This window comes from Pinus tabuliformis, chromosome 1_2 (genome assembly GCF_031772625.1).
Source record: "Pinus tabuliformis cultivar Carrire ecotype Pingquan chromosome 1_2, CPIR1, whole genome shotgun sequence".
Lineage (NCBI taxonomy): Eukaryota > Viridiplantae > Streptophyta > Pinopsida > Pinales > Pinaceae > Pinus > Pinus tabuliformis.
Genome location: NC_142298.1, coordinates 381,856,763 through 381,883,901, shown reverse-complemented (window position 1 = coordinate 381,883,901; position 27,139 = coordinate 381,856,763). Strand labels below are relative to the sequence as shown.

Sequence of the window (27,139 nt, the reverse complement as noted above, 5' to 3'; positions counted from 1 at the left end):
AAGTGTTTCGACCCGCGTTTAAGCTCGTTAAAAAATGAACTATCCTCCGGTAAATAACCACCGTGAATGTAACATTATCAGCCATTAAAGCCTTGGTCGTGTTTGCACCGTCACCTCCACTTTTCCATTGGCCGATCATTCACCTCCATTTGATTGTTTACCCATTTTGAGGAACAGCTGCGAAGAGTGATTTCACTAGCCATCCTTGTGACACTGCCGTGATTGGAAAATTCCAACCCTTACCTGGAATCAGCTGCTACCCGTCTTATCACTCGTTCCTCAAAAGACGAGTCTTCTTTAAGCTCTTTTCATCTGACTCGTAAAATATGAAAAGATTGCCAAGTTTTGGCCTTCCAGCTCGTTAAAGCGACCGGAAGTGCTATCCCTCCTCTAGATTTTAATCTTTTTGGACCTGAGGGATTATTGCACAAAAAGATCGAGCGCTTGTTTTATTCGGCTCGTTAAAACTATCGAAAATTCATCCCTTCTGTATTGTTTTATACTTTTTCGGACTTAAGGGATTAGATGACGAAAAAGGACTTCCGGAGTTATCTTTACGTATCTTTTCAGACTCTCTAAAGATGAAAAGGACCGAGTTATCTTTGTCGTTAGACTCGTTAAAAAACATGAATAGCGACAAACTTGTCTTTAGACGAGAACGAGTTTCACTATCGCTAGGCTCGTTAAAACATAGCGATGGGTTTGCCCGAAGGGAAAATTATAGAACAAGCATATGTTATCCTCCTCAAGCTTGACAAAAATAAAGAGGTACTGGTCAGCAATGACTGGGGAAAAATTGGGAAGAAACTCAAAGAACCTTTATTGGTAGCAAGTCGCTCTTGAACATGACACTTCCACTCCGTGCCTGAGTCGGGTTGGGTTGTTTCATTCACCGGTCACATCACCATGGTCTCGCCATACCATCCACCTTTGGGGTAAATGCTACCAATCCATCACATAAGTGTCACCGACATGTTCAAGAGAAGTCATCCAGAGAAGTCAACCGTGTCCCATCCACTACCATACATTATACTTCATTCTTTCATGACCACCACCCTGAACCATATATCATTAGATCGTTTTCACCTCCATCAAAATCATTTGCTCCGTTCCGTGTCATTGATGTGGGATACATCAAGGCCCTCCTTTGACGGATCGCTTCTTGTCGACATCAACTCATTATCCAAGAAGTTGATCTAGGAACACCCCTTCAGTACTTTGAAGCTTGCATGCCTCAATGGCAAGTTTCTCACTTCCGGCGACAGGTATACATCAATGACCTTCGACCGAAAGATTTTGTGTGGTGTTCGACGCCAAGTCCTTTATTCACACCACGTGAATTGTACTGCAGTACCTTGAGGGTCATTATCATTATCAGTGATTCCTCTCGCGCTTGTTAACAGTTTACATCATTGACTGGTAATCAAGCGATGTCTTTCCATGTTCGACTTCAAAACATTTCTCACATGGATCGACTTGTACTTAGAGTGAAGATCGGACGAGATTGAAGACCCCAGATCTAGTTTCATCCATCCGGGCTGCGATATATATTCAGGAAAAATAAAAACATTGACATGTACAACATTGCAGCACAGATAATCATCCTACCAAAAGGATGATGATTTCATCAGAATCATCAGTCTACCATCAGACGATTGTCTGTCCTATGTACATAAAAAATGAATTTATAAAGCTAAGCATGGGAATGCCCGCCTCAGCTAGATCATGAAAATAGTATGAAAATAATGTATTGTATTGTATCTTATTACAGGTCTCCTCCCAGCATTGAAAGAACTTTGGATCCTCCTAATAAAGCATTTCACCCGATAAACGGCCTTATACTTTAGGGGGCAACTGTTATAGACATTTTTGTGCCTTACAGCATTGAGCATGAAATGTCCATAATCCAAGGGATCCAAAGTCCCTAAAGGTGTTGTTCCTACCCCTAAAGGAACAAGGTCAACCAATGATAGCTTCTCCCAGAAGTTCTCCACCAAAAACTACTCAGAATCAGTCAATTCAGGATCAATTCAGATGCTCTACTAGCTACCTGCGTTGCAAAGCACCCCAGTACACTAGCTAGGTGTGTTGCAACGCACCTAAATGCACTACCAGGGTGCGCTGAGCGAGAAATGCCAAATGGCAGTGTCATTCCGCGAGGTGTACAGACAATGGAAGCTTCCAGAATCTTCCTCAATGACACTTGCCTCACTGAGTTCGACCAAGGATGAGTAAGAGGCTCTCAGCCTCCAAGTGGAAGCAAGAACTGACAGAGAGAAGCCACAAGTCAAAACATAAGCTGACTCATCCTCTCTGCTCACATCTATATATGGATCCCTCATCCCAGAGATCCAGAGGCTGGAATTTTGTACTTTGCAGAGAATTGTTGTTGGTTTGAGATTGAGATTAGTGCATTGGGTGATTTATGCTTTGTTGGAGGAGAGGAAGGGATTCCTTTGCTGGGAGGTAGATGCTGGATCGGGACTCACTTGGTTGTATCTCCTCTTGGACTTTCTTATCATATCAATAAAACTATTTGAGTTTCTCTTATATGCTTGTATAACAATGATGTTTTGTTATATTTGCATGTTTAGCTTAATCTGATCCTAAGCTTTTTATGAATGTAAATCTATATCTTTTGTGTAGTTTCCTCTTCTGTGATCTTGCAGGAACTTGGTGAAGCTGGACTAGTGAGGGAGCAGGCAGCGGGAAGCGAACAAAGAGGAGAGCGATTGGATCAACAAACTAGCGAAAGACACAGGTTAGTTACATCCTTCCTCTTCGTTTACATTTCATAAAGAAGAATACGAAAATAGTTTTCCTTGTTTGTTGCTAAGGCACTATCACACCTTAGAGTGGGATAGGGGCGTTCTGAATGGATACTTTTCCCAACAACAGTAACCCTTGTAGGTTGTGGAAGGCTGAGAGAAACATCACTTCCATCTTTATAGTTGTGAGGGGTCTGTTTCCTGGTTTCCATAATTTTGCTTTCCACTATGTCACAAAGCCCTTTTACTCTTTCCAATTGTTGTGGTGTTGCTCTTTGTATCCTCATAATGTGCTACCATTTCCTCCGTGAAAATTGACCACATAACACGTTGTTTACGAGAACAAAGCCCTTCATACCATAAAAATTGATCTGGTTCTAAATATGAAGATGCAATACATACCTTTTGTAACAGTGGTACACCATGTAGATCAAAATATTGCTCCATCTGAAGTATCTAATTTACCGGATCCTTGCCATCAAACTTCCTCATCTTGCTTTTTCTTGATTTTAGGAGCTCGATCTTGAAACGACTGTAACTCTGTACTTTTGGATCTTTAAGTTCTGAAATTGCGACCTGTAGTAGCCCTCTGCGTCCTCTTTCCAATGCCACCAGTCTGATCCAAATTGGATTCTCCAAGGACGAGTTATGCCAAATCTCCCACAGTGACCTGATTATAGACTAGTTCAGTAGAGCGAACTTGTACAACATGCCACGTGTCCCTGTTTCAACCTTTGGCTCTAAAAAATATATACAAGAAACTACAGTCCGTCCTCTTTCTTTACCTTTTTACGAAATTTCAATCCGATGCTCAGAGAGAAAGTTATGATGATTTTCCCCAGGTCACCTATTTGGAATGTAATTCAGGAGTCTGCAAAAAGACCAACTTCCTCAGATCATATCTCTGCAAATATAGCGCAAACAGCTCTGAAATTCAGACCCGAGATTCAGAGCGATTTCTTCTCAAATGGGTTTTTTTTTTTAGCTTCTGAAACGTCGCAAAAAAAAAATTATAGCGAAAATTCCACGATGACATGTTTGGAGCAGCGAAACCCTAGAATCCAAAGCTCTGATACCAAATGTTATGAAACCAGCTCACAAAATGATAGAAAAGAGAGATCCACGCCTTAGAATTCAGCCTCTTCGAGGGGGCAACCTCCTTTACATTACATAAATGAGCAATTCTTCGATGATACAAATGAAAAGACCTCCTTTCTATATATAGGAGTCTAAGGGGTCATAACATAATCAAAGCCGACATAACAATAATAATGTAAGGGCACAATAATAACAATAGTGGGCTTCTATGTGGCACAATAGTAACAATATGGGCACTACATGGGTACATCAATATAATAAGTGGGCTGTACTAATAACAATAAGGGGTTACACTAGTAGTATAGGGGCCTAACAGAGGGTTCATGGGATAAATTACTCTACCGCATGTACGTAGAAATGTGTCACGGAGGTTTGGGTCGAATTTTGGAAGTATTGCCAACTCTGGTGACAATGACCAAGGAATGGTTTGCTTTACATTTTATGAGGGCTAAACATGCATCATGAGTATTGACAAAATTTTGGCATATTGCAATGGTCCCTGTTATGATGAAGAGATGGTCACCCCTATTTGATCCTGAGAGAGAGAAATTGGTCTAATTTGGGTAAGGTTTCCAGGTTTGCCTCTTCAATTCTAGACTGAAGCTGTTTTCAGACGTATTGGGGATGATTTGGGGTTTTTTTTAGATTATGATAAATCGTTTATAGAATCGAGCAAGATGGCTTTCACATATATTTTGGTTCGTTTGGATACCAGGGTGGGGCTGGTGGAAAACTTGAAGCTACAATGGAGGGGATTCTCCAGATTGCAGAAATTGGACTATGAGGGTGTACCATTTAGATGTAGGAGGTGTCATGAAGTTAGACACCTCTACAAAGAATTCCCACTGATCACAAAAGAAAAGACAGTAGCGTATCCTTTAGATGGGAATGAAGGTACACCTGGGAATGGAGAAGGCCCAAATGCTATGACCCAGATGCCACAAAAAAGTTTGGTTCGACAGAAAAAGGGGATGGACAAGAATAAAGGGAAACAACCTTCTTCCTCCCAACCTACATCTCTGAGGGTTATATGTGCACGAGCTTCATCAACTGGCCTCTGTCCGGGTACTGATCTCTCTATCTCATCCTTGGAACCTAATAGTTCATTCAATCCATCTTTCTTCTTGTATGCATCTTATCCTACTAAGAATGTTGGGGTGGTTTCATCTTTATGCAATTTAAGTTCGATTGCTTATCCCTTAGTCCCGGTTGCTATATGTTGCCAGGCTGCTTTCCCTGTCATTCCTGTATTATCCTAAGTATCGATGACTACGAGGGAGGACACCTCTTTCGATTCTAATACAAGCCATAAATATAACTTGAGATCATTGTCCAAACAACCCATAGTTGTCGGGCGAGGATTAGGTATCTCATCTCCACCAAAGATTCCCATATCCTCTAGAGGCAAGTAATCCTATATATCGAAAGCCATTCATAAGGCCAGTATGGATGTAGAAGAAGGTAGACAATCATCACTTGATGGAGTTCTTAGAGCAAAAGGAAACCCGGAAACGGTTTCCCGATGAAGTGGTTATCTTTTAACTATAGTAGGTTGGTTAGCCTTGCAAAAAAACTAGCCCTTAGGAGGTTATTAGAGTCAGAGAAATTGGATGTGATCTTTCAACAAGAGATGCTTCAGGACAATGCCCAAGTTGTATCGCTTTTAGAAGTTATCAAACTGGGATGGACTTTCCATGCCTTAGACATGAGAGGTAGATCTGGTGGCATTTTTGTAGGCATAAATTGCAGATTGATGAAGTTAATGAATATTTGGGGGAGGGAAGGAGTATTAATGGTGGATGTATTTTCTGAAGAATTGGGTATTGACATTAGGATTGTTAATATATATGGACCATGTCATAGTCATGTGGCATTCTAGGAAGCAATTATGGGATCATCATTTTTGCAGGCTGACAATATAATTTTGGGGGGAGATTTAAATTTTTCCTTGGGCCATAAAGAATCTTGGGGAAGCCATGCACAAGTAGATTCATTCACAATTTTTTTTAACAGATCCTGGAGAATAACAAATTTATTGATATAGAAATATCACGTATTCAACCTACCTGGATAAATCAAAGAATTGGGGATGCTAAGTTAACAAGGCATCTTGATTGATTCCTAATCAAGGAACCATTAATGGATTAGATAGAAATGGTTAGGCAGTGGGTTGGTTTGGGAGGAATATCAGATCATTCACCTATATTTTTAGAAATAGCAGGTATTTCTCCAAAACCGCGGGCACCTTTCAAATTTAATTCGACATGGTTAAGGGATGAGGATTTTCAAAGAATTGTTAAAGAGGTATGGTAGGATAGATCACAGATTGAAGAAAGATCGTCGGTGGAGTACCTGGTTGGAAACCTTATTCGCCTTAAGCAGAGGATAATAGAATGGGCTAAGGCAAAGAGAAACAAGGATGAAGAGTCCCTCAACAATATTGAATCTAAATTAGCCAGGTTAGAAGACCCTGACAGTGGTGGGTATGATTCTCCATAATCAAAGCTATATATTACGCAACTAGAAGCAAAGAAAATCAAGATATTAAAGGAAAAGGAAGAAACATGGAGACTTAAGAGTAGAGCTATCTGGCTCCAAGTAGGAGACGATAATACAAAATTTTTCCAACAACATGCAAGAGGTCGAAAGACTTTCAATACTATATGGTCCTTGGAGGATAAGGAGGGATCCTCATTGCACTCTTTCAGGAGCTTAGTGAATCTATGTATACAACACTTTGGAAATATGTTCAAAGCTCCACAGGAGGCGTCTATGGCAGGGATTATAAAGGTAGCTAGCCTCTTTCCACGATTTTTAAATGAGGAAGTAAATGAAGATCTGAATATGCCAGTGACTATGGGGGAACTAGAGGTTGTACTGAAGTGGTTTAAAAAAGGCAAGAGTCTTGGACCAAATGGATGGCTTGTGGAATTTTACCTGGCTTTCTTTGACCTGATAGGTCAAGATCTTCTTGGGGTGATCAAGGATTGTAGGAAGAGTGGGAGAATGCATGATGCATTCAATGCTACGTTCATAGCCTTAATTCATAAATCTGATAAGCCTAGAACCTGTTGAAAAGTGTGCAACAAGAAATGCTAAAAATAGAAATTGCTAAAAATAGCACTGCTATAAATATCCTGACTATAAATAGCAGTTCAGCCATTGGTGATCTTAGCAAAAATGGGTGAAAAGTGAAAGTGCTAAAAATAACTTTTTGGGATCCCTACTTATTTTAGTCAGTCCCTGGACTAAACATAGGAAGTAAAATTCGAATTTGATATCAATAGCAGTTTGAAAATTAATTAATTAATTCATCTTGAGTTAATTAATTAAGGAAAATCAAACTTGAATTCTATGTGAGGACATGCAACAATTTCTCCATTAATTGAGGAATTTAACCTTCAGTTAAAGAGATAAGGATGAGTTGTAATATTGAGTTGTAATTAGTTGACTTAGTTTAACTTAGTCAAGTCCAGTTAGATTAATTTAACAGTTTGTTTAATTAATGAGAGTTCAGTTAGTTAATGCTTGCATGCATGTAACTACTGTAATTCAGATAACTGAAGATTCACTCACGGATAATTCATGCATGTCAGTTCAATCAGAGACCCAGTTGAGATTAGATGGAGGGACAGTGTACTATCAGTTGCTAGGATAATCCTTGGTGAATTATTCCTTGCATGCAAAAGGAATATTATTCCTTATGGATTGCGCAGTTGGACCTAAGGTTACAGTGAGTGTGATGAGGCCAATTCACACATGTGATATCATTAGACCCCAATCAAAATTGCGAAAGGAAATAGGAGGCTTGGAGGGCTTGAGGAAGATATATTCTATGTTTATTAAGTCTGTGAGCTGTATTGTTTGATTGTAGAGAGAGCAAGATAGCTTGAGAGCTGATCCTTTTTGTAACTTGAACAAGATTTCCACTTGTATGATAATACAGAGTTGGGATTTTAGGCTGGTGCTTTCCCCAGTGATATATCTTCTATGTTATGGTTGATTACATCTCATTATCAGTTATATCTATTCATGCTTGATGTTGCTCATGTTCGATTAAGCTTCCGCTAAATTGTTTGTAGAAGTAGATCAAGTGTTTTGCTTTAGTACATTGCATTACCAGGTGATCTATAGTGGTAATTTCTATAGAATGTTTAATGATTTTCAGCTTATTTCTCTGTGTAATTGAATCTATAAGATCATTGCGAAGATCATTCAAACTGCATTAATCCTATTGTATCCGAGCATATTTATAAGGAACAATTTGCTTTCTTGGAAAATCGTTAGATTCATGAAGCAATTGGTATTGCACAGGAAGGTCTTCACTCCTTAAAAGTTAAGAACCTGAAGGGAATGATCCTAAAGATAGACCTCTCCAAAGCATATGATAAGACCAGTTGGTTGTACATCCAGATGTTGTTGACTCACTTAGGTTTTCAATATGATTTCATTAACTGGATAATGTGTTGTATTACCTCTGTATCGTACAACATTCTCATCAATGGATCGATTTTTTTTTTTTTCCACACAGAACGTGGTCTCGAGCAGGGATGCCCCTTATCGTCGCTACTATTACTATTGGTCATGGAGGGCCTGAGCAGATTGATATCTAAAGAAAGAAATTAAGGGATATTCAAAGGTGTGAAAATTGTAGCAAATATCATCTTGACTCATCTACTCTTTGTAGATGATGTCCTCATTTTTCTGAATGGGGTTGTTAGTGACACCACTGTTCTCAACCTTATTATCAAATTATTTTGTAAGGCTACAGGGATGGAGACTAATGAGGAAAAATCCACTTTATCTGCTATGGGTTGTACATAGTACGAATTAGTCTATGCAAAACAAAGATTTCCATATAGGCATTTGGTTTTTGAAGATGAGCTCAAGTATTTGGGATATCGGCTCAAACCTAATAATTATAAAATTGTGGACTAGATGTGGTTAGTAGCCAAGATTGAGAGAAGAATTAATGTATGGCATCACCTTTGGTTATCTAGGGCGGGTCAACTAGTTCTCATCAAATCTGTGTTGGAGGCCATCCCTGTATACTAGATGTCTTTATCATGGATCCCAAAGGGAATTATTCACAGAATACAACAAATTTGTTGTAGATTTCTCTGGAGAGGGAATAAGGAAGGAAAACCTTTTGCTTGGGTAAGTTGGGATCTCATTGCCATTCCCAAAAAATGGGGAGGTTGGGGGATGAAGAACCTTACATGTTTTTCCAAAGCTCTTGTAGCCAAAATGGGATGACAACTGATAACTTCAAATAGTTTATGGTCAGAGGTGGTAACCAAGAAATACATTAGTCCACATCAGATTGAGGAATGGATCAGACTTCCCAGATGGAACAGGCCATATGTCTCTATGATTTTGTGGTTTGTCTTAAATTCTTTTGAATATATCAGAGCAGGTTTGGCATGGAGAGTAGGATCGGGTGGGAAGGTTCGTATTGGTGTGGATGTGTGGCCGAGAAGTGGTAACACGAATGTACTTCCTCCAGGCCTTATACAATTCCTGGAGGTATCTGGTATAAGGACTTCAGATCACATTGCAGACCCATAAAATTCTTCTATATTTGGTCAAAAATGGAAATCTGCACAGGATCTTTGGATACCTGTTCAATGGCATAAGGACTGGGATATCTACATAAATGCTCTCTCGGAGGCACATGTAAGAATATAGGAGCGGGAGGACGAATTAATTTGGGCTCTATCTCCTCATGGCAGATATACTCCAAAAGAAGGTTACTCCATTTTTGCTGAACATGAACCTGTCAACAATGTCTAGTGGTGGCGTCCGCTTTGGAAATTAAAAGGCTCAACAAAAGCAAAGTTTTTTATGTGGTGTTTGTTGCGTAATAAAGCTCCCACAGGAGACAATCTTCAATGAAGATCTTTTCAGGGACCATCTTGGTGTATATTATGCAAGAATAATGTAGAATCAATCAATCATTTGTTCCTACATTGTTCCACAACAATCCAAATATGGAATCAGATATATCAATCATTAGCAATCAATATCAGGTGGCAGGGAGATACTATTCAAGCAGCTTGGGAATCATGGTGGAATAGAGCTCATCCTTCAAAGCTTCGAAATCTACCCCTTTTGGTCTGTTGGGGTATTTGGTTAGGAAGAAACCAAAATATTTTTCAAGATAAGGTCCCAAACTGGACTTTCACTTGTTCCCACATAGTGGCTCTATATAACATGATCGTGGAAGATGAATAAAAACAAAATCACAAGAACATTTTTGCAAAAATCATTGACAAGACTTTTCCTTGGGCGTATTTTGATGGATCAACTCAACAAGATGGTTGTGGTGGTATTTAAATGAAGACCATTATTACAAGATGAAGATGGGTTTAGGGAGAGGCATTAATAACTAGTCAAAGATTAATAGCCTCAGAGTACTTATTTTTTCCCTTGAGAAAGGATGTCGACAACTGCAGATTTTTGGAAATTCTAAACTTGTTATTAATTGGTTCAATCATCAATTAGAATGTCATGTGCACACACTCATGAATTTGTTGGACGAAATCATTACTTTAAAATCACAATTTGGCTATATATCTTGTCGTTATATCTACAGGGAAAGGAACAAAATTTATGACAGTCTTTCCAAGGAAGCAACGCAGCAACCTTTTGGTTCTTGGATGATACAGGAACATATAGGATATGAGTTATGTCAATATTTTCACAGGCCATTCATTGATCATCAACCACATGTGGCAACATCTACCTGATTCTACACAACTCGTCGACGAACCTCTTTTTTGCATATGTTTCCGATATTAGAACTATGAATTGTATATATTTTTTATGTACAGTTACATTTATGTAACAATCACATTTTGACTTTATACATCAAGTGGCATACATGGCCGCTAGTTTTGACATATGCTCCTTTTGCATTATCTACAACATATAATTTTCAATATTTTATATAATGAAAGTTATGATTTTTCCTTGGAGAAAAAAGTAAGAAGTCAAAACAGGTGTGCAAAAGAAATTTGCCGACGAGAAATTTATGCATAAAACCACAACATTGCAGATGAAAGTTTTTGTTACACTACAAATTAAAGTTTTTGTTCCATGCTCCGCACACTAGTTCTCTCGCACAACACTAACTATTCACACACATTAAAAAGACACTTAATTGAATATTGCATAATAATAATAAGTATTTAATCCACAAATGTGAAATCACAAGTATTCATAATATTATGCAAAGAGCAAACATTACACATTCCGCTATTTCAAATACGTAATCGACCAACCAAATTTCCCTATCGATATGAGCAAATGAGTTATTTGTATCACTGCAAATAACATTTTTCCTCACTATACTAGCCATTTCAAATGTTTTTTGACTCATTTCCCTAGAAATCACCACCTGCTACTATTTTGCGTCTAAAACATGTTACAAAATATTTGTATCGAAGATAAAGTTGCCATCCAGATTTTTTATCGTCCTGATGTCTATCATCTGATTAATAGAAAACACCGTTGCAGGTAAATATCAATCCTTTTAACATTCAATTCATCGACTACGCATGTGCGCACGTCCTCATTCAATGTACCGATGCGTAGATGAAACGAGAGAGTTGCACAATGTATCAACGTTTCTCGTCCTTGTTTCACACATCCATTCTCCCACACAACACTACTTGTTCACATGCATTAAAAAGACACTTAATCTAATATTGCATAATAATAATAAGTATTTAATCCACAAAAGATTCATTATTTCTAGTTTACAAACGCTCTTTCTAGTGTGCCTATTACATTACAAATTAAAGTTTATGTTCCTAGTTAAATTAATTGCATGTCTACAGAATAAAGTTCCCTCTGCGCCCCCATTCTCCCGTACAACTTCGTCCTCCGCACATCCTTCATTCCGGATTGATTCATAGCTCTATGCAATTGCTCTTCCATACAACTAAATCTGTAAAAGTTTTAAATGAAAAAGAGTTTAAAATTAATTATGTGTCTGCGGAATAAAGCTCCCTCTGCACCCCCGTTCTCCCGCACATACCCCGTCTCTGCACATCCTTCATTTTGCACATAATCACAACTCTATGCAAATGCTCTCCCACACAGGTAAATCTGTAAAAGTTTTAAATGGAGAAGAACTTAAAATGAAATATTAAAAAATAAATGCACTAGCAATACTTGTTAGAGCACTAACCAAAGAAACGTCTCACTCCCCCACAAATGACCTGCTCAGAGCATTATGTTAATGTCAGTGTTAGAGCACTCATCGATGGAATGACCACTCACAAAATGAAATTTTGAATACCTAAATTTGTTATTTGTAGTTTACAAACCACTCTTTCTAGTTGTACCTATTGCTTTCCAGATTAAAGTTTTTGTTCGGAGTTAAATTAATTTTGCGTCTACGGAATAAAGTTATCTTTGCACTCCCATTCTTTGAGACATCATTCATTAAACACAAATTCATAGCTCTATGCAACTACTTTCCTGCACAACTAAATCTGTAAAAACTTTTAGTGCAAAAGAGTTTAAAATTAATTTCGTGTTTGTAGAATAAAGTCCCCTTTGCACCCCCATTCTCCGACACATACCTTGTCCTCCCTCGTCCTTCGCACATCCTTCATTTCACACAAATTCACAGCTCCATGAAATTGCTCCCACGCATGACTAAATCTGTAAATTTTTTTAGTGGAAAAGAGTTTAAAATTAATTTCGTGTTTGTAGAATAAAGTCCCCACTACACCCCCGTTCTCCCGCACATACCTTGTCCTCCGCACACCCTTCATTCTACACACATTCACAACTCTATGCAACCTTTTTCTCCCACACATACCCCCATCCTCCATCCTTCATTCCACACAGATTCATAGCTCTATGAAACTGCGTTCCCGCACAACTATATCTGTAGATTTTTTAAATGGAAAAGAGTTTAAAATTAATTTCATATTTGCGGAATGAAGTTCCCTATGCGCGCCCATTTTCCCGCATATACCCCGTCCTCCGTACATCCTTCATTTCACACAAATTCATAATTCTATGCAACTGTTCTTTCGCACAACTAAATTTGTAAAAGCGTTAAATGTAAAAGAGCTTAAAACGAAATAATAAAAGTTAAATACACTAACAATACCTGTCTCACTGTCAGTGTCAGAGCACTAACCAAATAAACGCTCCCCTAGTCATATAAAAGACGTGTTCAGAGCATTCTGTCAATGTCAATGTCAGAGCACTTACCAACGAAATGACCACTCACAAAACTAGTTTTTTCTTTTGATTTAATACCAAAAATAAATTGTTCTCCATTAATGAAATTATGTGGCATCAAGACTAACTAAGAAACTAGAAAATTAAAAATAAGCTTTCTAAATTTTTTTTTTTTTTTTTTTTAACAAAATAGAATTATTTCACATTTTCCAAAATTTTTGATTAAAATTACAAAACTTCACAAAATAATACAAATTCAATGCACTTTGAACACCAATATTATAATCTAACAACAACCAAAACCACAAATTTTCAAAATATATATTCCCTTAATAAATCCAAAATTAAAATAAATATTTACTTTTTATCTAAAAACCCCGCTAAATATTTAGTTCTTATCTAAAAACCCTGCTTTTGTCATTGTGAAAACTGGTTATTACATCAAATGCGTGCTACTCTTTCATTAAGTAAACTATAAGCTACTTCTTTTGGAACAAATGATCTTTGGTGTCGTTGTGTTCGTCCTAGATGGCGTAGTTCAATAATTTATTCGGTTTCACATTTTGTTCTTCGTAATCCCGAAAAATATATTTTATTCAGTGTTATCTACGACGCACACACGCATACACTGAGAACCTCTTGGCATTGCTCTTAAACCCAAACCCCGCTGCTTGCTAATTTACTTCACTACTCTTATCTTCTATATTTGAGCAAAATTTGTCTGAAATTCTAACATCTGTGCTGTGACTTCAAATCCCAAATGGCACTATTGCAGCATTCACTGCTATTGCAACATCGTCCATTGCACACCAACATTTTTCGGTCCAAGACAAAGACTGTATGTTTTCTCTTCTGTCGTCTTAATTTGAATGTCTCTTTCTTCCTTAAATCATCCATCATTTGCACCCTCACTTGTGCAATGCTTTAGGTTCTTTTCACCTATATTATTTGTAGAAATTATAGTTTTCAGAACTAAGTTGAATCTCTGTTTTTTTCATAGCAGCTAAGTTGAATCTATGTTTTTCTCGTAATAACGTGGGTTTGTATGCTTAGTATCTGCATTTGGTGACGCTTAGTCCTATCCCGGCATTTCAGATGCCAACCAGCTGAAGAGGTAATCATAAAACGTTATGCACACGCCAGTGTCGTTTCATTCAATGAAGGGGGGTATAGTTCTTATACTGAGTTCTGTCATTGGTGATGCATCTCATCTGATGGGTTTTGTAGTTATTGTACCTTTAATGGCCCTACTTCTGTTGTAGAGATTTGTTCGCAATGAAGCTCGAATTGTTCATATGTGTGCCACTGTCAAATTGATTTTGTGCTATATTGCCTGTTCTGCTATGTAGCCTCTGTCAGCCCCACCTTACACCACCTTGTTACTATCCCTTCCCAAGGCAAGACAGCAACGTTGCATCCCATATACAATCTTTTCATTCATTTTAGGGCAAGGATGATAACTTTTTGAATAATGATACTGTTTAAAAAAGAGAGTTCTCAACAATTATGGTTGATTTTGATAATAATATTATAATTAGTTCCGCTATATGGGACAATCTTTGATATATATCATCCAGTTTTTGTGGGCAGGAATAACAACACAACTTACGGGGACCTTTTGCACTGGTTGCCTCAGTATATCTTTGCATTAACTCAAATCAGTTGGCATGCCGTTTTGTGCACCTCTTTTTGGTTTTACTACAATTATACTACCTTGTTATTATCACAATATACATTTTTTTCATAGTTGCATGGTTTCTTTTATCCCTCCCCCTTTCAACAGCAACCATATCTTTCACACTTGCGGCATGTTAGCTTCCTTATTTACAAATAAAATTTGCTGCACCATCCCACCTCTCATTCAAAAAGTTTTCACCCTTGCCGCACTTTTGCAACTTTTTTCCTGCCATTCACTTTTCACTTTCTTTTGGTTTGGACATAATTTATCTACTGCCCAGTTAATTGGCTTTGTCATTGACAAGTCATGAATCATTTGACAACTAGCATAATTTAAATTCAATTAATAAGCTTTCAAGAATCTATCTATTTTTGGGATTTCGTTGTTCAAGGATATCACTGAATTGCAAATAAGTGTGCCACATGTGTAAACTTTTCAATTTTCTGAGTCTAGGACTGAGGTTTTAAGGATAACGAATCTTTGGAAAATGCAAGTCAAGTCTCCCCTTCTTACTGAATGAACTTTGCAGAGGTTATTAGATTTATTTTTTTACCAGGAAGAAGTATGGTTAGTTGAAGTTATTTTCTCGATACTTATCGAGGGCCATTCCTTCTGGAAACTGCATTTCAGAATGTTGATATGGTGACTAGCCGATTATTAAATATACAAGTATTTAATGATAATTAAGGGCTAGTATGCTATTTTTTAATCTTTATTCGAGGATGTTGCAAAGATGTGATGTGATTTAGAGTAATGGCCATGCTCACATCTTGCCTCTCTAACTAAGGTTTTGTCCTAACTGCCTCCTGACCTTGTGTCTTCGTCAACTTCATGTCTAGCACCACTCCTCTAGGACCTCTTTCTGCCCTTTGGGAGCAAGACCCTCTGAATTACTTCCTCCCCCACTGAAGGGGATGGGCCCTGCAGCTCCATCTCTTCCTGTTCTAGGTTCGTCTTAGAATGCATCCATTGCCTAGCCCTTAGAATAGGCTGATTTGACTAGTCTTGGGGTGGTTTCTATGTTGTTGAATTGAGGGGTTTCGATCCCCCTTTCTCGAAATGGGACAACCTCTTGCTGTTTAGAGACATTATTGTAGGGATTGATTGCTCTTTCTTGGTGTCAGGAGGCCTTTTTGTAGAAGAGGCTCCTAAGATTCCAATTGCAAAGCTCAACCCTTTGGGTGTCAAGCCCAAAGAAGATTCCTCCAATTGGTTGAATTGCCGCTTCAACATCTTTTCGTCAAAGATAATTGATCTTCATTCTTAGATCTTAAAATATTTGACGTCATTTCTAGTTGGGGAGTCTCTAGGAAATTTTATTTTGGTTTCCATGGAGACTATCTTAGTTCTTAAAACCATCTACCCAGCGATTTGTATGATATCGATTAAGTTATCATATACCACACAGGAGATTCTTCTATATTTGGAAGGTATTATCTAGAATCAAAAGTTGAACCGTGAGCAAGTGGCTTTTAGGTGCAGATCTCATTTTGAGACTGACCACTTGGCTATTACTGTCTCAAGCTAGATTATAAGGATGCCTCCTCAAAGGTTTCATTAAAAAAGTATAAACAATTTTCCATTTCTACACTTGGTGGATTGGAGCAGAGTAACATCATCTCGTCATTGAGCATGAGAAGGCACAAGAAGCCCCCCCAACTCAATATCATTAGTAGGTTGAGCTAAATCATGACACTGCATATCTTGAGAAGGTCTAGGTGGTTCAACTTGAGGGAAGTTGTTTGATGATCCTCGGAATATTCCTTAGGATACTGATCTCTAGATTACTTTGGGAATTCATTTGGGAGAGTTCAATAAATTGCCTGGTTGTCCCTCTCAAAGAGAATAAGTGGGTTGGGCTAAAGTTAAAAATAAAAATAACACAAAGGTATCATGTTTATTGATGCTTTAGTTTCGAGGACAATACCTATTGGAAATCGTTGCATTTCCATAGTATGAGAAGTATTCAGCCTTCAATTAAATCCTGTTTGATAAGAAGAAAAACATTGAACAGAGCCGAGAAGATTTTCAATCAATATTCAGACAACTTTGGGAAATTCAAAGAATTGAGATTGGGCAAGACATACTTGGTCTAGGTTAGGTATCAACTTATTATAAGTTTTATCATTCAGTACGAATAGTTGGGGGGTTTTACTCGTAGCCCCTTTTTTCAAATAGATAAAAGTGGATTTGTTATTGTCAGGAAAAATGACTAGTACACTATTTGCTTAATAAGAACATGGTAGTTAGTCAAACGTTGTAAATAATGTAGCAAAGGACAAACAAACAATTCAAGAGTTGAGTTAGAAATGTATAATGGCATTGAAGAATGAACCCACAAATAGCAATTATATAAGTCTTGAATGAGTTGCATGCCATGATGTTATATTTCGAGCTCTATGCTCAAGATAACTTGTGTTTTATGTCAATCACAACTGATCTAACATGGAGTAACTTACATAATTTGACGTGTAGTAATAAGATTGTCTATTGTTTCCTTAAGAATCTAGACATTAACCTAACCCATTGTTGAGATGTAGGGTTAATTAATATTGGATAATGCTTTAGAATCCTACTTAAGTGACACGAAACTTCATAGGATTGAAGTGAAAATTGTGTAGCCATTATAGGGTGTTTGGGGTATTAAATGCTTACAACTGTCCTCAACTGAAATAAACTCGGTTTTAGGTCTTGTAAATCTCCCCAAGGAGGTGTTTGTGACAAGGAAAAATGTTTGGTATTTCATCTTTGTTCTTCTATTTTCTTCATTTCCTTGATGTATGCATATAGCTTTTTTCATTGTAAAAGGTAAATTCACATTATTCTATATTTTGGTCTAGTTTTCCTCAAAAATCTGTCCAAGAAAACCTCCTCCAGGTTTCATTTTCTGAAAGCAATTGGAAAATGTTCTTTCTTTGTCATATTATTAAATTTTCTAAAATCACACAAATTTGGAGCGAGCTTGTTTTCTTGTTTGAAACCACTACCACTCTCATTTTTCAAAGAAACAATTGTAAAAGTTTTATATTTCAGATAGAAAGTAGTTACATTTAAAATGCACTGGAGCACTGCTGTCATAAGTCTAATATTGTTCTGGCATAAGCCTATTTGTTTTCTACATTATTATTTATGATCCTATGTATATATCAAAAAAGGAGAGTAGCCCTACATCAGAAAAGGAAAGAAAGCTTTCAAAAGCTTGCAACCATTCTTGTGGAAGTGAAATATGACATATTTATAATGAGGTAGGTGAACTACAAAACATAAAGTACGAAAGGAGTAAAAGGCGAATATAATGCATATTTGGACTAAGTCTACTATCCTACTAGGGACTAAGTCTCATATATAGTGGAGATCACTGGCCCTCCGAACCTCTTATTATTCTCTAAAACAATCTTGAAACCAATCTGACTTGCACCGTATCAGAAACCCTAGTGCTGTATGTGAATGAAGAAATAATGATATCTTTTTTATAGGAGAAAGCCCCCTATTTTCTTGGTATGTTTGGGTTTTAAATTTAGAAATCTCTTTTAGAGTTCTAGGGTGCTACTCATCTTTGTCGTTATCTATTCTTTGCCTTTTTTCAAAGAAAGTTGATAATAATATGATTTTATACCCTTGAGCTAATAGTTTTTCACCGTTGGGTGACCGAGTGGCACCAAGGCATGCTTTTTTCATTATAAATGTTAGATTAGAGATCTACAAACCCTATTTGATGTTGAGTAATCGGGAGGCTTATCAATTTACATTAGATTTCTTTTTCGTAGTAACTGCTTGTGAATTAGTTGGCTTCTTATTAATATTTATTTTGCTTTGTTTCATCAAACAAACACTATAGCATAAACATGAAGATCACAGAAACAAAAGAACACAGAATATAGGCTCTCAGCCAGGGCAAAACCCCTCTCCTAGGGGAAAACCCAGTCAAAATCTCTTCTTATAAATCAGATCAAAGTGAAACATCCAAGACCCATGACCACAGAAGAACTTCCACCTCTAGATGCCAAGTCAAACCTTCCATTCTGCTCAACAAATTCATCATCAAGATATCAGCAACAAGAGAAGTACCAAGGCAGAATTTTCACATATTCCATCTCAAGAAGAAACTCTTCTTCCATTTCTGACTTCATCTCTCTTCTTCTGCGAAATTTCAGATAAAAACACATCCAAGTGTGTGTCCAAATGAGCTCATATCATCTTCTATTTACATTGTCTAGAGGGGTGCGAACAAACATGTCCATTGGGGCAGGGCCGACTTGTCATGTAGGTCGACTTGGCATCTAGAGGGGTTTTTGACCCAAAATTACATAATAAAAATTCTTTTTCCTTTTTCTTTTCAAGAGTTCCAAAATAGGACATTGACTCTTTGGCCCAACAAAACCTAGAAGCATGAAGAACATACTTGTCTAATAAAATAATAGTAATAATAATAATAATAATTCTTTTGAGCATGAAACCCATGCTTTGAAAAATATTTTTTCTTTTTCTTTTTCTTCTTTTGCTTTTTACATAAAATACATAATGGTAAAATTATGAAGACCGAAACTAGTTACATCTTTCAACACGCTTTCTTAACTAGGGAGGTATTCATAATTGTACAAACGGTACAAGGATGATCTCAAGTTGAAATGTTCTAAGAAAAGTATCACCATTAGCATATATAATGCTAGAGATCTTGATAGCATCTAGGCTAACTGCCAAGGTATCAACCCATCAAGGGATCTAGGTACTATCTAGGCTATTTGCCAAGGTACCAACCTGTTAAATTTGGACAACTAGGTCCAAACTCCATGTTCTGATGCTCAGATTAAGAGGCTAATATTTTTGTTGGATTCCTCTTTCTGAGAGGTGTAAAATCCATATAAAAATAGTCTTAATCCGATGAGCAGAACTTATATTTTGAATTTATTATTCTTAATAAATTATATGTGCAAAGGTCAGCGAGTTTTGTAATGTAGGCTCACATGCCCAACAGATGTGTCACACACCCTCATTGATGGGTATATATATACAGGAAAAGTTGGAGAGAATTCGATCACAACAACAACTCACATCTTCCTCTCTCATCCTAAAAAGTACGAGCTACCTGGAGGATGAATTTCAGCCACTCGTGGGAAGGACGAAGAGGATTTTTCTGCTGCTAGGGTTTCTGCTGCTAGGGTTTCGCAGAAGTTTGACCAGCGTTGACTTTGGTCAACGCTTGGTCCAAACAAGCTGAAAACTTGTGGGAGGTTCGATTTTTGAAGGCCATACTACCTGGCACAAAAATCGAGGTCAAAGGGTTGACCGTTTTGCTGCTGCGTTGACTTTTAGCTTGCTGCCCCTGCGTTGACTTTTCAGGACAGCGTTGACTTTTGTAGAACTGACTTGGGTTGACTCATCTACTGGTTGGAGGGTTGTTGTGACACATGCTGGGCTAGCTGACCAAAGGAGACTTTGCTGGTTGAAGCATCCTGTTGACCGCCGAAACAAACACATACATTTTTCTTGTTTCTGATTTGTCTTCTGTAAGATCTGCTTATATGTTCTATCTGCATTTTGCTTATCTACTTGTATGATTGCTGTGAGAAAAGTGAAATTGCTCTTAGCATAGAACATCTACAAAACTTTACATGGTATCAGAGCTGAGGTGAAGATAAACTCTATCTATAGCAATCATCATCGAAGGAAATGGATTCCTCTAAGCTTGAATTCAGGGAGAATGACAAGCTGACTGGAAGTGATGACTTCCATGCCTGGAAGATGTTATTAGATCTCAAATTAGAAGATCATGATCTCCTAGATCATGTGACAGGGAAGATTCAAGAACCTCCATCAAATGCCTCTGCTGCTGTTAAACACAAGTATAAGAAGGGAGAAATCAGAGCAAAACTGCTGATCAGGGAATCCATAAATAAGAGTCTGGTTGCCTACATATCTGAACTAGGCACATCCAAGGAGATGTATGACAAACTGATACTTATGTTCCGAGTAAACAATGTGAACCAAGTGCTATTCCTCAAGAACAAGTTGAAGAATATGAAGAAGGGCCGAGACGAGTCTATTCAAACTTTCTTTATGAAGTTGACCGAAACCAGGAACAATCTGCTAGCTATTGGGGAGACAATAGCTGATCGTGAGATGGTTCTCACCGCACTTGGAGGACTTCCATATGAATGGCAAGTATTCACAACTACCATTCTCAACAATAATACCATCCCTAACTTTGATGAGCTTCTGTCTAGATGTATGCAAGAAGAAACAAGGATGAAGGAATTTGATAATGAAAGAAATGCTGCCTATGTTGCTCATTCCCGAAAGAAGAACTCTGGTGGTTCCAAGGACAAAGGAAGGACTAAGACTCAAAAGAAGAAGGGTAAATGTTTCACCTGCCATAGGACTGGACACTATGCTAGAGAATGCCCCTTCCAGAAGAATTCTCCCGATAGTGACGACAACAACAACAACCGAAGGAATGGGAATCAAAGAAATGACAAATCCAAAGGAAAGAGGAAGGCTCACTTTGAAGGAAACCATCCACCTTCTAAAAGGACCAGAAATACCAGGTATGAGGAGTCTAATGTTGTTGATAAAAGAAATGAGTATATTCTAATATCTGCTCTCTCAGCTGCATCTCCGCCCGACACTATGGATGTCTGGCTAATCGATAGTGGTGCCTCAAGACACATCACCGGATTCAAGGAAGCACTTTCTGACATGGTTGAAAGGGATACTAATCTAGAAATTACCCTTGGGGATAATGCCACTTATCCTGTGAAAGGGACCGGGACTGTGACCCTCCACTTGTCTCAAGGACAAGTCCTCCATCTACAAGATGTACTCTATGTACCCAAATTGAAGAAGAACCTTGTGTCTGTATCTGCCATGGAAGACAAAGGATTCAATGTAACTTTCTCTGATGGAAAGGTACTCATGTGGAAGAAGAGCTTCAAGGAAGCTATCTCAATTGGTTTTAGAGTTGGTACACTCTACCAGGTTGGAGGGAGTCCGTTGGGAGCTATGACTTGTGATACTATCCGTCAAACCGAACTATGGCACCGAAGATTTGGACACCTTCATTACAAAGCTCTTCCCGAAGCAAGGAAGGTGGTGACAGGGATGCCTGATTTTGGAAATAATCATAAAGGTGTATGTAAGGGCTGTGCTGAAGGAAAACATACAAGGGGACCTTTCCCCTCAAGTGTCACAAAGACATCTGAGATATTGCAACTGGTCCATTCTGATCTTTCTGGTATGTTGCCTGTAACATCCCTGGGGGGATGTTCTTACTATATGACATTTACTGATGACTTCTCTCGCAAAACCTGGATATACTTCTTGAAGAAGAAGGATGAGGCTTTCATGTGGTTCCGTACCTTCAAAGCCTTGGTGGAAAATATGACCGGAAAGAAGATCAAGATTTTGAGGACTGACAATGGCACTGAATATGAGTCAAATGAGTTCAAAGACTTTTGCAGAGAAGCTGGCATTAAGAGGGAGACTACCACTGCATATACTCCTGAGCAGAATGGTGTTGCTGAACGCAAGAATAGGACTATTGTGGAAGCTGCCTGTGCCATGCTATGTGACCAGGGTCTTCCAAAGTTTCTGTGGGGAGAAGCTGCAAATACTGCTGTGTACATTCAAAACCGATGCCCTCATTCCGCTTTGGACTCCAAAACTCCCGAAGAGGTTTTCTCTGGTAAGAAACCTGATGTCTCACATTTTAGAATTTTTGGATGTCCTGTCTATTTTCATGTGCCGAAAGAAAAGAGAAGTAAGCTGGACGCTACTGGGAAGAAAGGAATGTTTGTGGGCTACAGTGAGACTTCTAAGGCATATAGAGTCTATGTACCTGGTCAAAGGGAAGTAGAGATAAGCCATGATGTCACTTTTGACGAAGATGCTTCCCTGAAGAAAGTAGTAGATCTTCTTAGATCTGAAGAAAACCATGAAGAAAGACCTGGAAATCTGGAAGAACCCCAGGATGAGACTATGCCTGATGTTGAAGAGCCAATGGACCCTATTGATCCTTCCCCTTCTCTAGGAAAGAGGCCATCATGGCTCAGGGACACCCTCGAAGATGCTGAGGGTCATGCTGCCCCAAGGGGAACATTCCGAGAAAGCAAGAAGCCGTGTAGATACCAAGGGTATCTAGCTGCCATGAGTACTATTATACAATCCGAACCTGGATCTTTTGAAGAAGCCATCAAGCATCAAGTCTGGAAGGATGCTATGCATGAAGAATATGAGGCTATTATGAAGAATGATGTCTGGGATGTGGTCCCGAGACCGAAGGACAAATCTGTTGTCACCGCTAAATGGCTCTACAAGATTAAACATGGATCTGATGGGAGTGCTGAAAAGTTTAAGGCAAGATTTGTTGCCCGTGGCTTCTCTCAAAAGGAAGGAATTGACTATGACGATATATTTGCACCTGTGGCTCGATATACCACCATCCGATCCATCATAGCCCTTGCTGCTACGCAAGGATGGAGTCTTCATCAGATGGATGTCAAGACTGCTTTTCTGCATGGTGCAATAAAGGAAGAGGTGTATGTAGAACAACCTCTGGGATTTGAAGTTCAAGATCGAGACACTTATGTCTGCAGGTTGAAGAAAGCCCTCTATGGGTTAAAGCAAGCACCCAGAGCTTGGTATGAGAGGATGGATAGTTACTTGATGAAGCTGGGCTTCACTCGAAGCAATGCTGATCCAAACCTTTACTTTAAGGTTGAGGAAGGAAAGCCTCTCATTCTAGTGCTGTATGTGGACGACCTCTTCCTGACAGGTGATGACCCTCTCATTCATCAATGTAAGAGGGAGCTTGCTGTTGAGTTCGAGATGAAAGACCTAGGACTGATGCACTATTTCCTAGGCCTGGAGGTCTGGCAGAGACCTGGAGAGATTTTCCTTTCTCAAGGAAAGTATATTGTGAAGCTTCTGGAAAGATTTGGGATGGTGGACTGTAAGTCCGTGTCGACACCAATGGAACTCAACTTTAAGAAGTTGAGTGGCAGCGCTGCAGGGCCTATCTTGGCCAATCCTACTGAGTATCGTCAACTCATAGGAGCTTTGATGTTCTTAGTGAACACCCGTCCGGACATATGTTTTGCAGTGAATACTTTGAGTCAACAGATGGTTGAGCCTCATCATTTTCACTGGGTTGGTGCCAAGAATCTTTTGAGATATCTTCGGGGCACGATAAACCATGGGCTGAGATACACTGCCGGGAGTGTGATACTCCGGGGATATACTGATGCCGATTGGGCTGGCAGTGTGGTGGATCGTAAGAGCACATCTGGATGCTGTTTCAATCTTGGTTCTGCTTCGATCTCATGGATGAGCAGGAAGCAGAAGTCGGTGGCTTTGAGCACCGCGGAGGCCGAATACATTGCTGCTAGTATGGCCTGTTGTGAAGCAGTTTGGTTGAGGAAGCTCTTTAGTGAGCTGTTCCAACATGTGCTAGATACCACTGTAATACTCTGTGATAATCAGAGTGGGATTCGTATGACTGAGAATCCTGTGTTCCACGACCGATCCAAGCATATTGATATCAGGTACCACTTTATCCGGGATATGGTACAGCGAGGCGCCGTAAGGCTCGATCATATAGGAACTGATGAGCAGGTCGCGGATATTCTCACTAAGCCCCTGGGGAAGGTCAAGTTCCTAACCTTCCGTGAGAGTCTTGGTGTCGTGGAAAGACCCTATGATGTGGGTCCTGTTGGACAATGAGCTCTGGGAGCTCTGGGGGGCTTTGGGGATAGCTTCTCGGAGCTATAAGCACTCATAATGCTTCTGCCCCACCCTTGTGATTATTGAGCTGGTTCGCCACTCATTTAATCTGTGCCCCGTATGCATCCTACCCATTGAGTTCAGGGCTCATGGGAAGTACCTCTCATTTGGCCAATGAGGTGTGGAAAAGCTAGAGACTATTAGCAAAGACTGATGGACGCATCAGAGATTGCCGTACTCTCTATCTAGGATGGCATGGTCCAACCACTTGATCTGGGATCAAGATTTGTGAGGTCTGGGACCTCTGGACTGATTATGTCAGTCGGGGAATGATGTCTTTGTGACTGACCCACTTCTGTTCTGAAATAAAGAAGCCAGCAAAGCAAGTTTCGGCGGGATGACTCACGATGTTAATTGCACTAATAGATGGAGTTCTCCCTAGTTGAGAGGGAGTGTTAAATTTGGACAACTAGGTCCAAACTCCATGTTCTGATGCTCAGATTAAGAGGCTAATATTTTTGTTGGATTCCTCTTTCTGAGAGGTGTAAAATCCATATAAAAATAGTCTTAATCCGATGAGCAGAACTTATATTTTGAATTTATTATTCTTAATAAATTATATGTGCAAAGGTCAGCCAGTTTTGTAATGTAGGCTCACATGCCCAACAGATGTGTCACACACCCTCATTGATGGATATATATATACAGGAAAAGTTGGAGAGAATTCGATCACAACAACAACTCACATCTTCCTCTCTCATCCTAAAAAGTACGAGCTACCTGGAGGACGAATTTCAGCCACTCGTGGGAAGGACGAAGAGGATTTTTCTGCTGCTAGGGTTTCGCAGAAGTTTGACCAGCGTTGACTTTGGTCAACGCTTGGTCCAAACAAGCTGAAAACTTGTGGGAGGTTCGATTTTTGAAGGCCATACTACCTGGCACAAAAATCGAGGTCAAAGGGTTGACCGTTTTGCTGCTGCGTTGACTTTTAGCTTGCTGCCCCTGCATTGACTTTTCAGGACAGCGTTGACTTTTGTAGAACTGACTTGGGTTGACTCATCTACTGGTTGGAGGGTTGTTGTGACACATGCTGGGCTGGCTGACCAAAGGAGACTTTGCTGGTTGAAGCATCCTGTTGACTGCCGAAACAAACACATACATTTTTCTTGTTTCTGATTTGTCTTCTGTAAGATCTGCTTATATGTTCTATCTGCATTTTGCTTATCTACTTGTATGATTGCTGTGAGAAAAGTGAAATTGCTCTTAGCATAGAACATCTACAAAACTTTACACAACCCAACAGGGATCTAGGTACCATCTAGGCTACCTGCCAAGTCACCACCCCTAACAGGTATCTAGGTATCGTTTAGGCTACCTGCCAAGAGACCAACTGAACAGGAATGCAGGTGTCATCTAGGCTACCTGCCAAGACACTAGCTCAACAGGGATCTAGGTGTCATCTAGGCTACTTGCCAAGACATCAACTCAATAGGGATTCAGGTGTCATCTAGGCTACCTGCCAAGACACCAACTCAACAGGGATGCATGTGTCATCTAGGCTACCTGCCAAGACACCAACTCAACAGGGATGCAAGTGTCATCTAGGCTACCCGCCAAAACACCAACTTAATAGGGATCTAGGTGTCATCTAGGATACTTGCCAAGACACCACCCCTAATAGGGATCTAGGTATCGTCCAAGCTACTTGCCAAGATACCAACCCTAAGTACCATCATACAAGCTAATTAGCCTAAGGTACAAAAACTCATCATCATGATTTGGTTGGTGCCTCAACCTTATGGTATACAGATTAGTACAAATTTGTCATCACCAAGGTCAAACTTCTAGGAACATCTATCCTCAAGGAGTATCAACCTCAAATGCTTACCCAATTCTTTAGTCCCCATTCTCTCCTCATGGTCTTCACTAGACATACGACTGTTAGTCTTGGCCTAGTGCATGACACATGAAGTAGAGAATCATGTCCATCATCACTCCCTCTCAACCAGGGAGGATATACACATTCCTCCACACACAAAGGGAATATATCCAAGCTCCCTTTTAATTAGGGGAGATGTGTCCAACATCATATTCTTTGTTCTTCCAGTGGAGATCCTAGTAGTAGTAGCTACATAGGCTCTTCCTTTTGCATTATCATGTCATTAGAGAACTTCGACCTTCTTGAACATCATGGAGTCATTTTCTTATACTTGGGACCTTAAAACTTAAAGACATACCTTAAAAACTTGGGAGGTAAATTGCTCCCTCAAAATCCACAACCCTTTCAAAAGCTTCATCTGAAGTGATCATTCCTTTGCACATTCTATCTTCAAATGCAACAAGGTTTTGTTTCATCTTTCAATCATCAAAATGTCTCTGGAATATGCTCATTGGATGAAAATTTCAATATCCTTAGTGTTTCTGCAACTCGGTCTTTCCATCACGGTCATCATTATCACGAAGTCATCATCAAGCAAAAGATACGCGTTTGTTTTGTTCTTACATCTTTCTCATCTTGTTTTCACAACTTTGACAACCATCATCATGTATCTGCAATTTCCATCAAGTACAACTAAGAAAAATATACACGCACAAGAGCATGATGTCAATTTTTGTCAGTCTAGGGTTATCATGACTTCTAAAAAGTGTGCATCTAGGGTTTTGGTTACAAACC

At 39.1% G+C, this 27,139-nt stretch overlaps 1 protein-coding gene across 2 annotated transcripts in view; it reads left to right on the top strand.

The window, feature by feature from the left end:
• The first annotated feature begins 13,555 nt into the window (after positions 1-13,555).
• Positions 13,556-27,139, top strand: part of LOC149205966 (superoxide dismutase [Fe], chloroplastic-like) — a 196,246-nt gene continuing 182,662 nt past the window's right edge. The window contains exon 1 of one of the 2 annotated variants that reach the window (XM_089395240.1): positions 13,556-13,908. In XM_089395240.1, coding sequence (XP_089251366.1) covers positions 13,831-13,908 — 78 coding nt within the window. In that variant the 5' untranslated portion in view covers positions 13,556-13,830. The remainder of the gene's footprint in view (positions 13,909-27,139) is intronic. The other variant, XM_089395239.1, reaches the window with a different exon arrangement.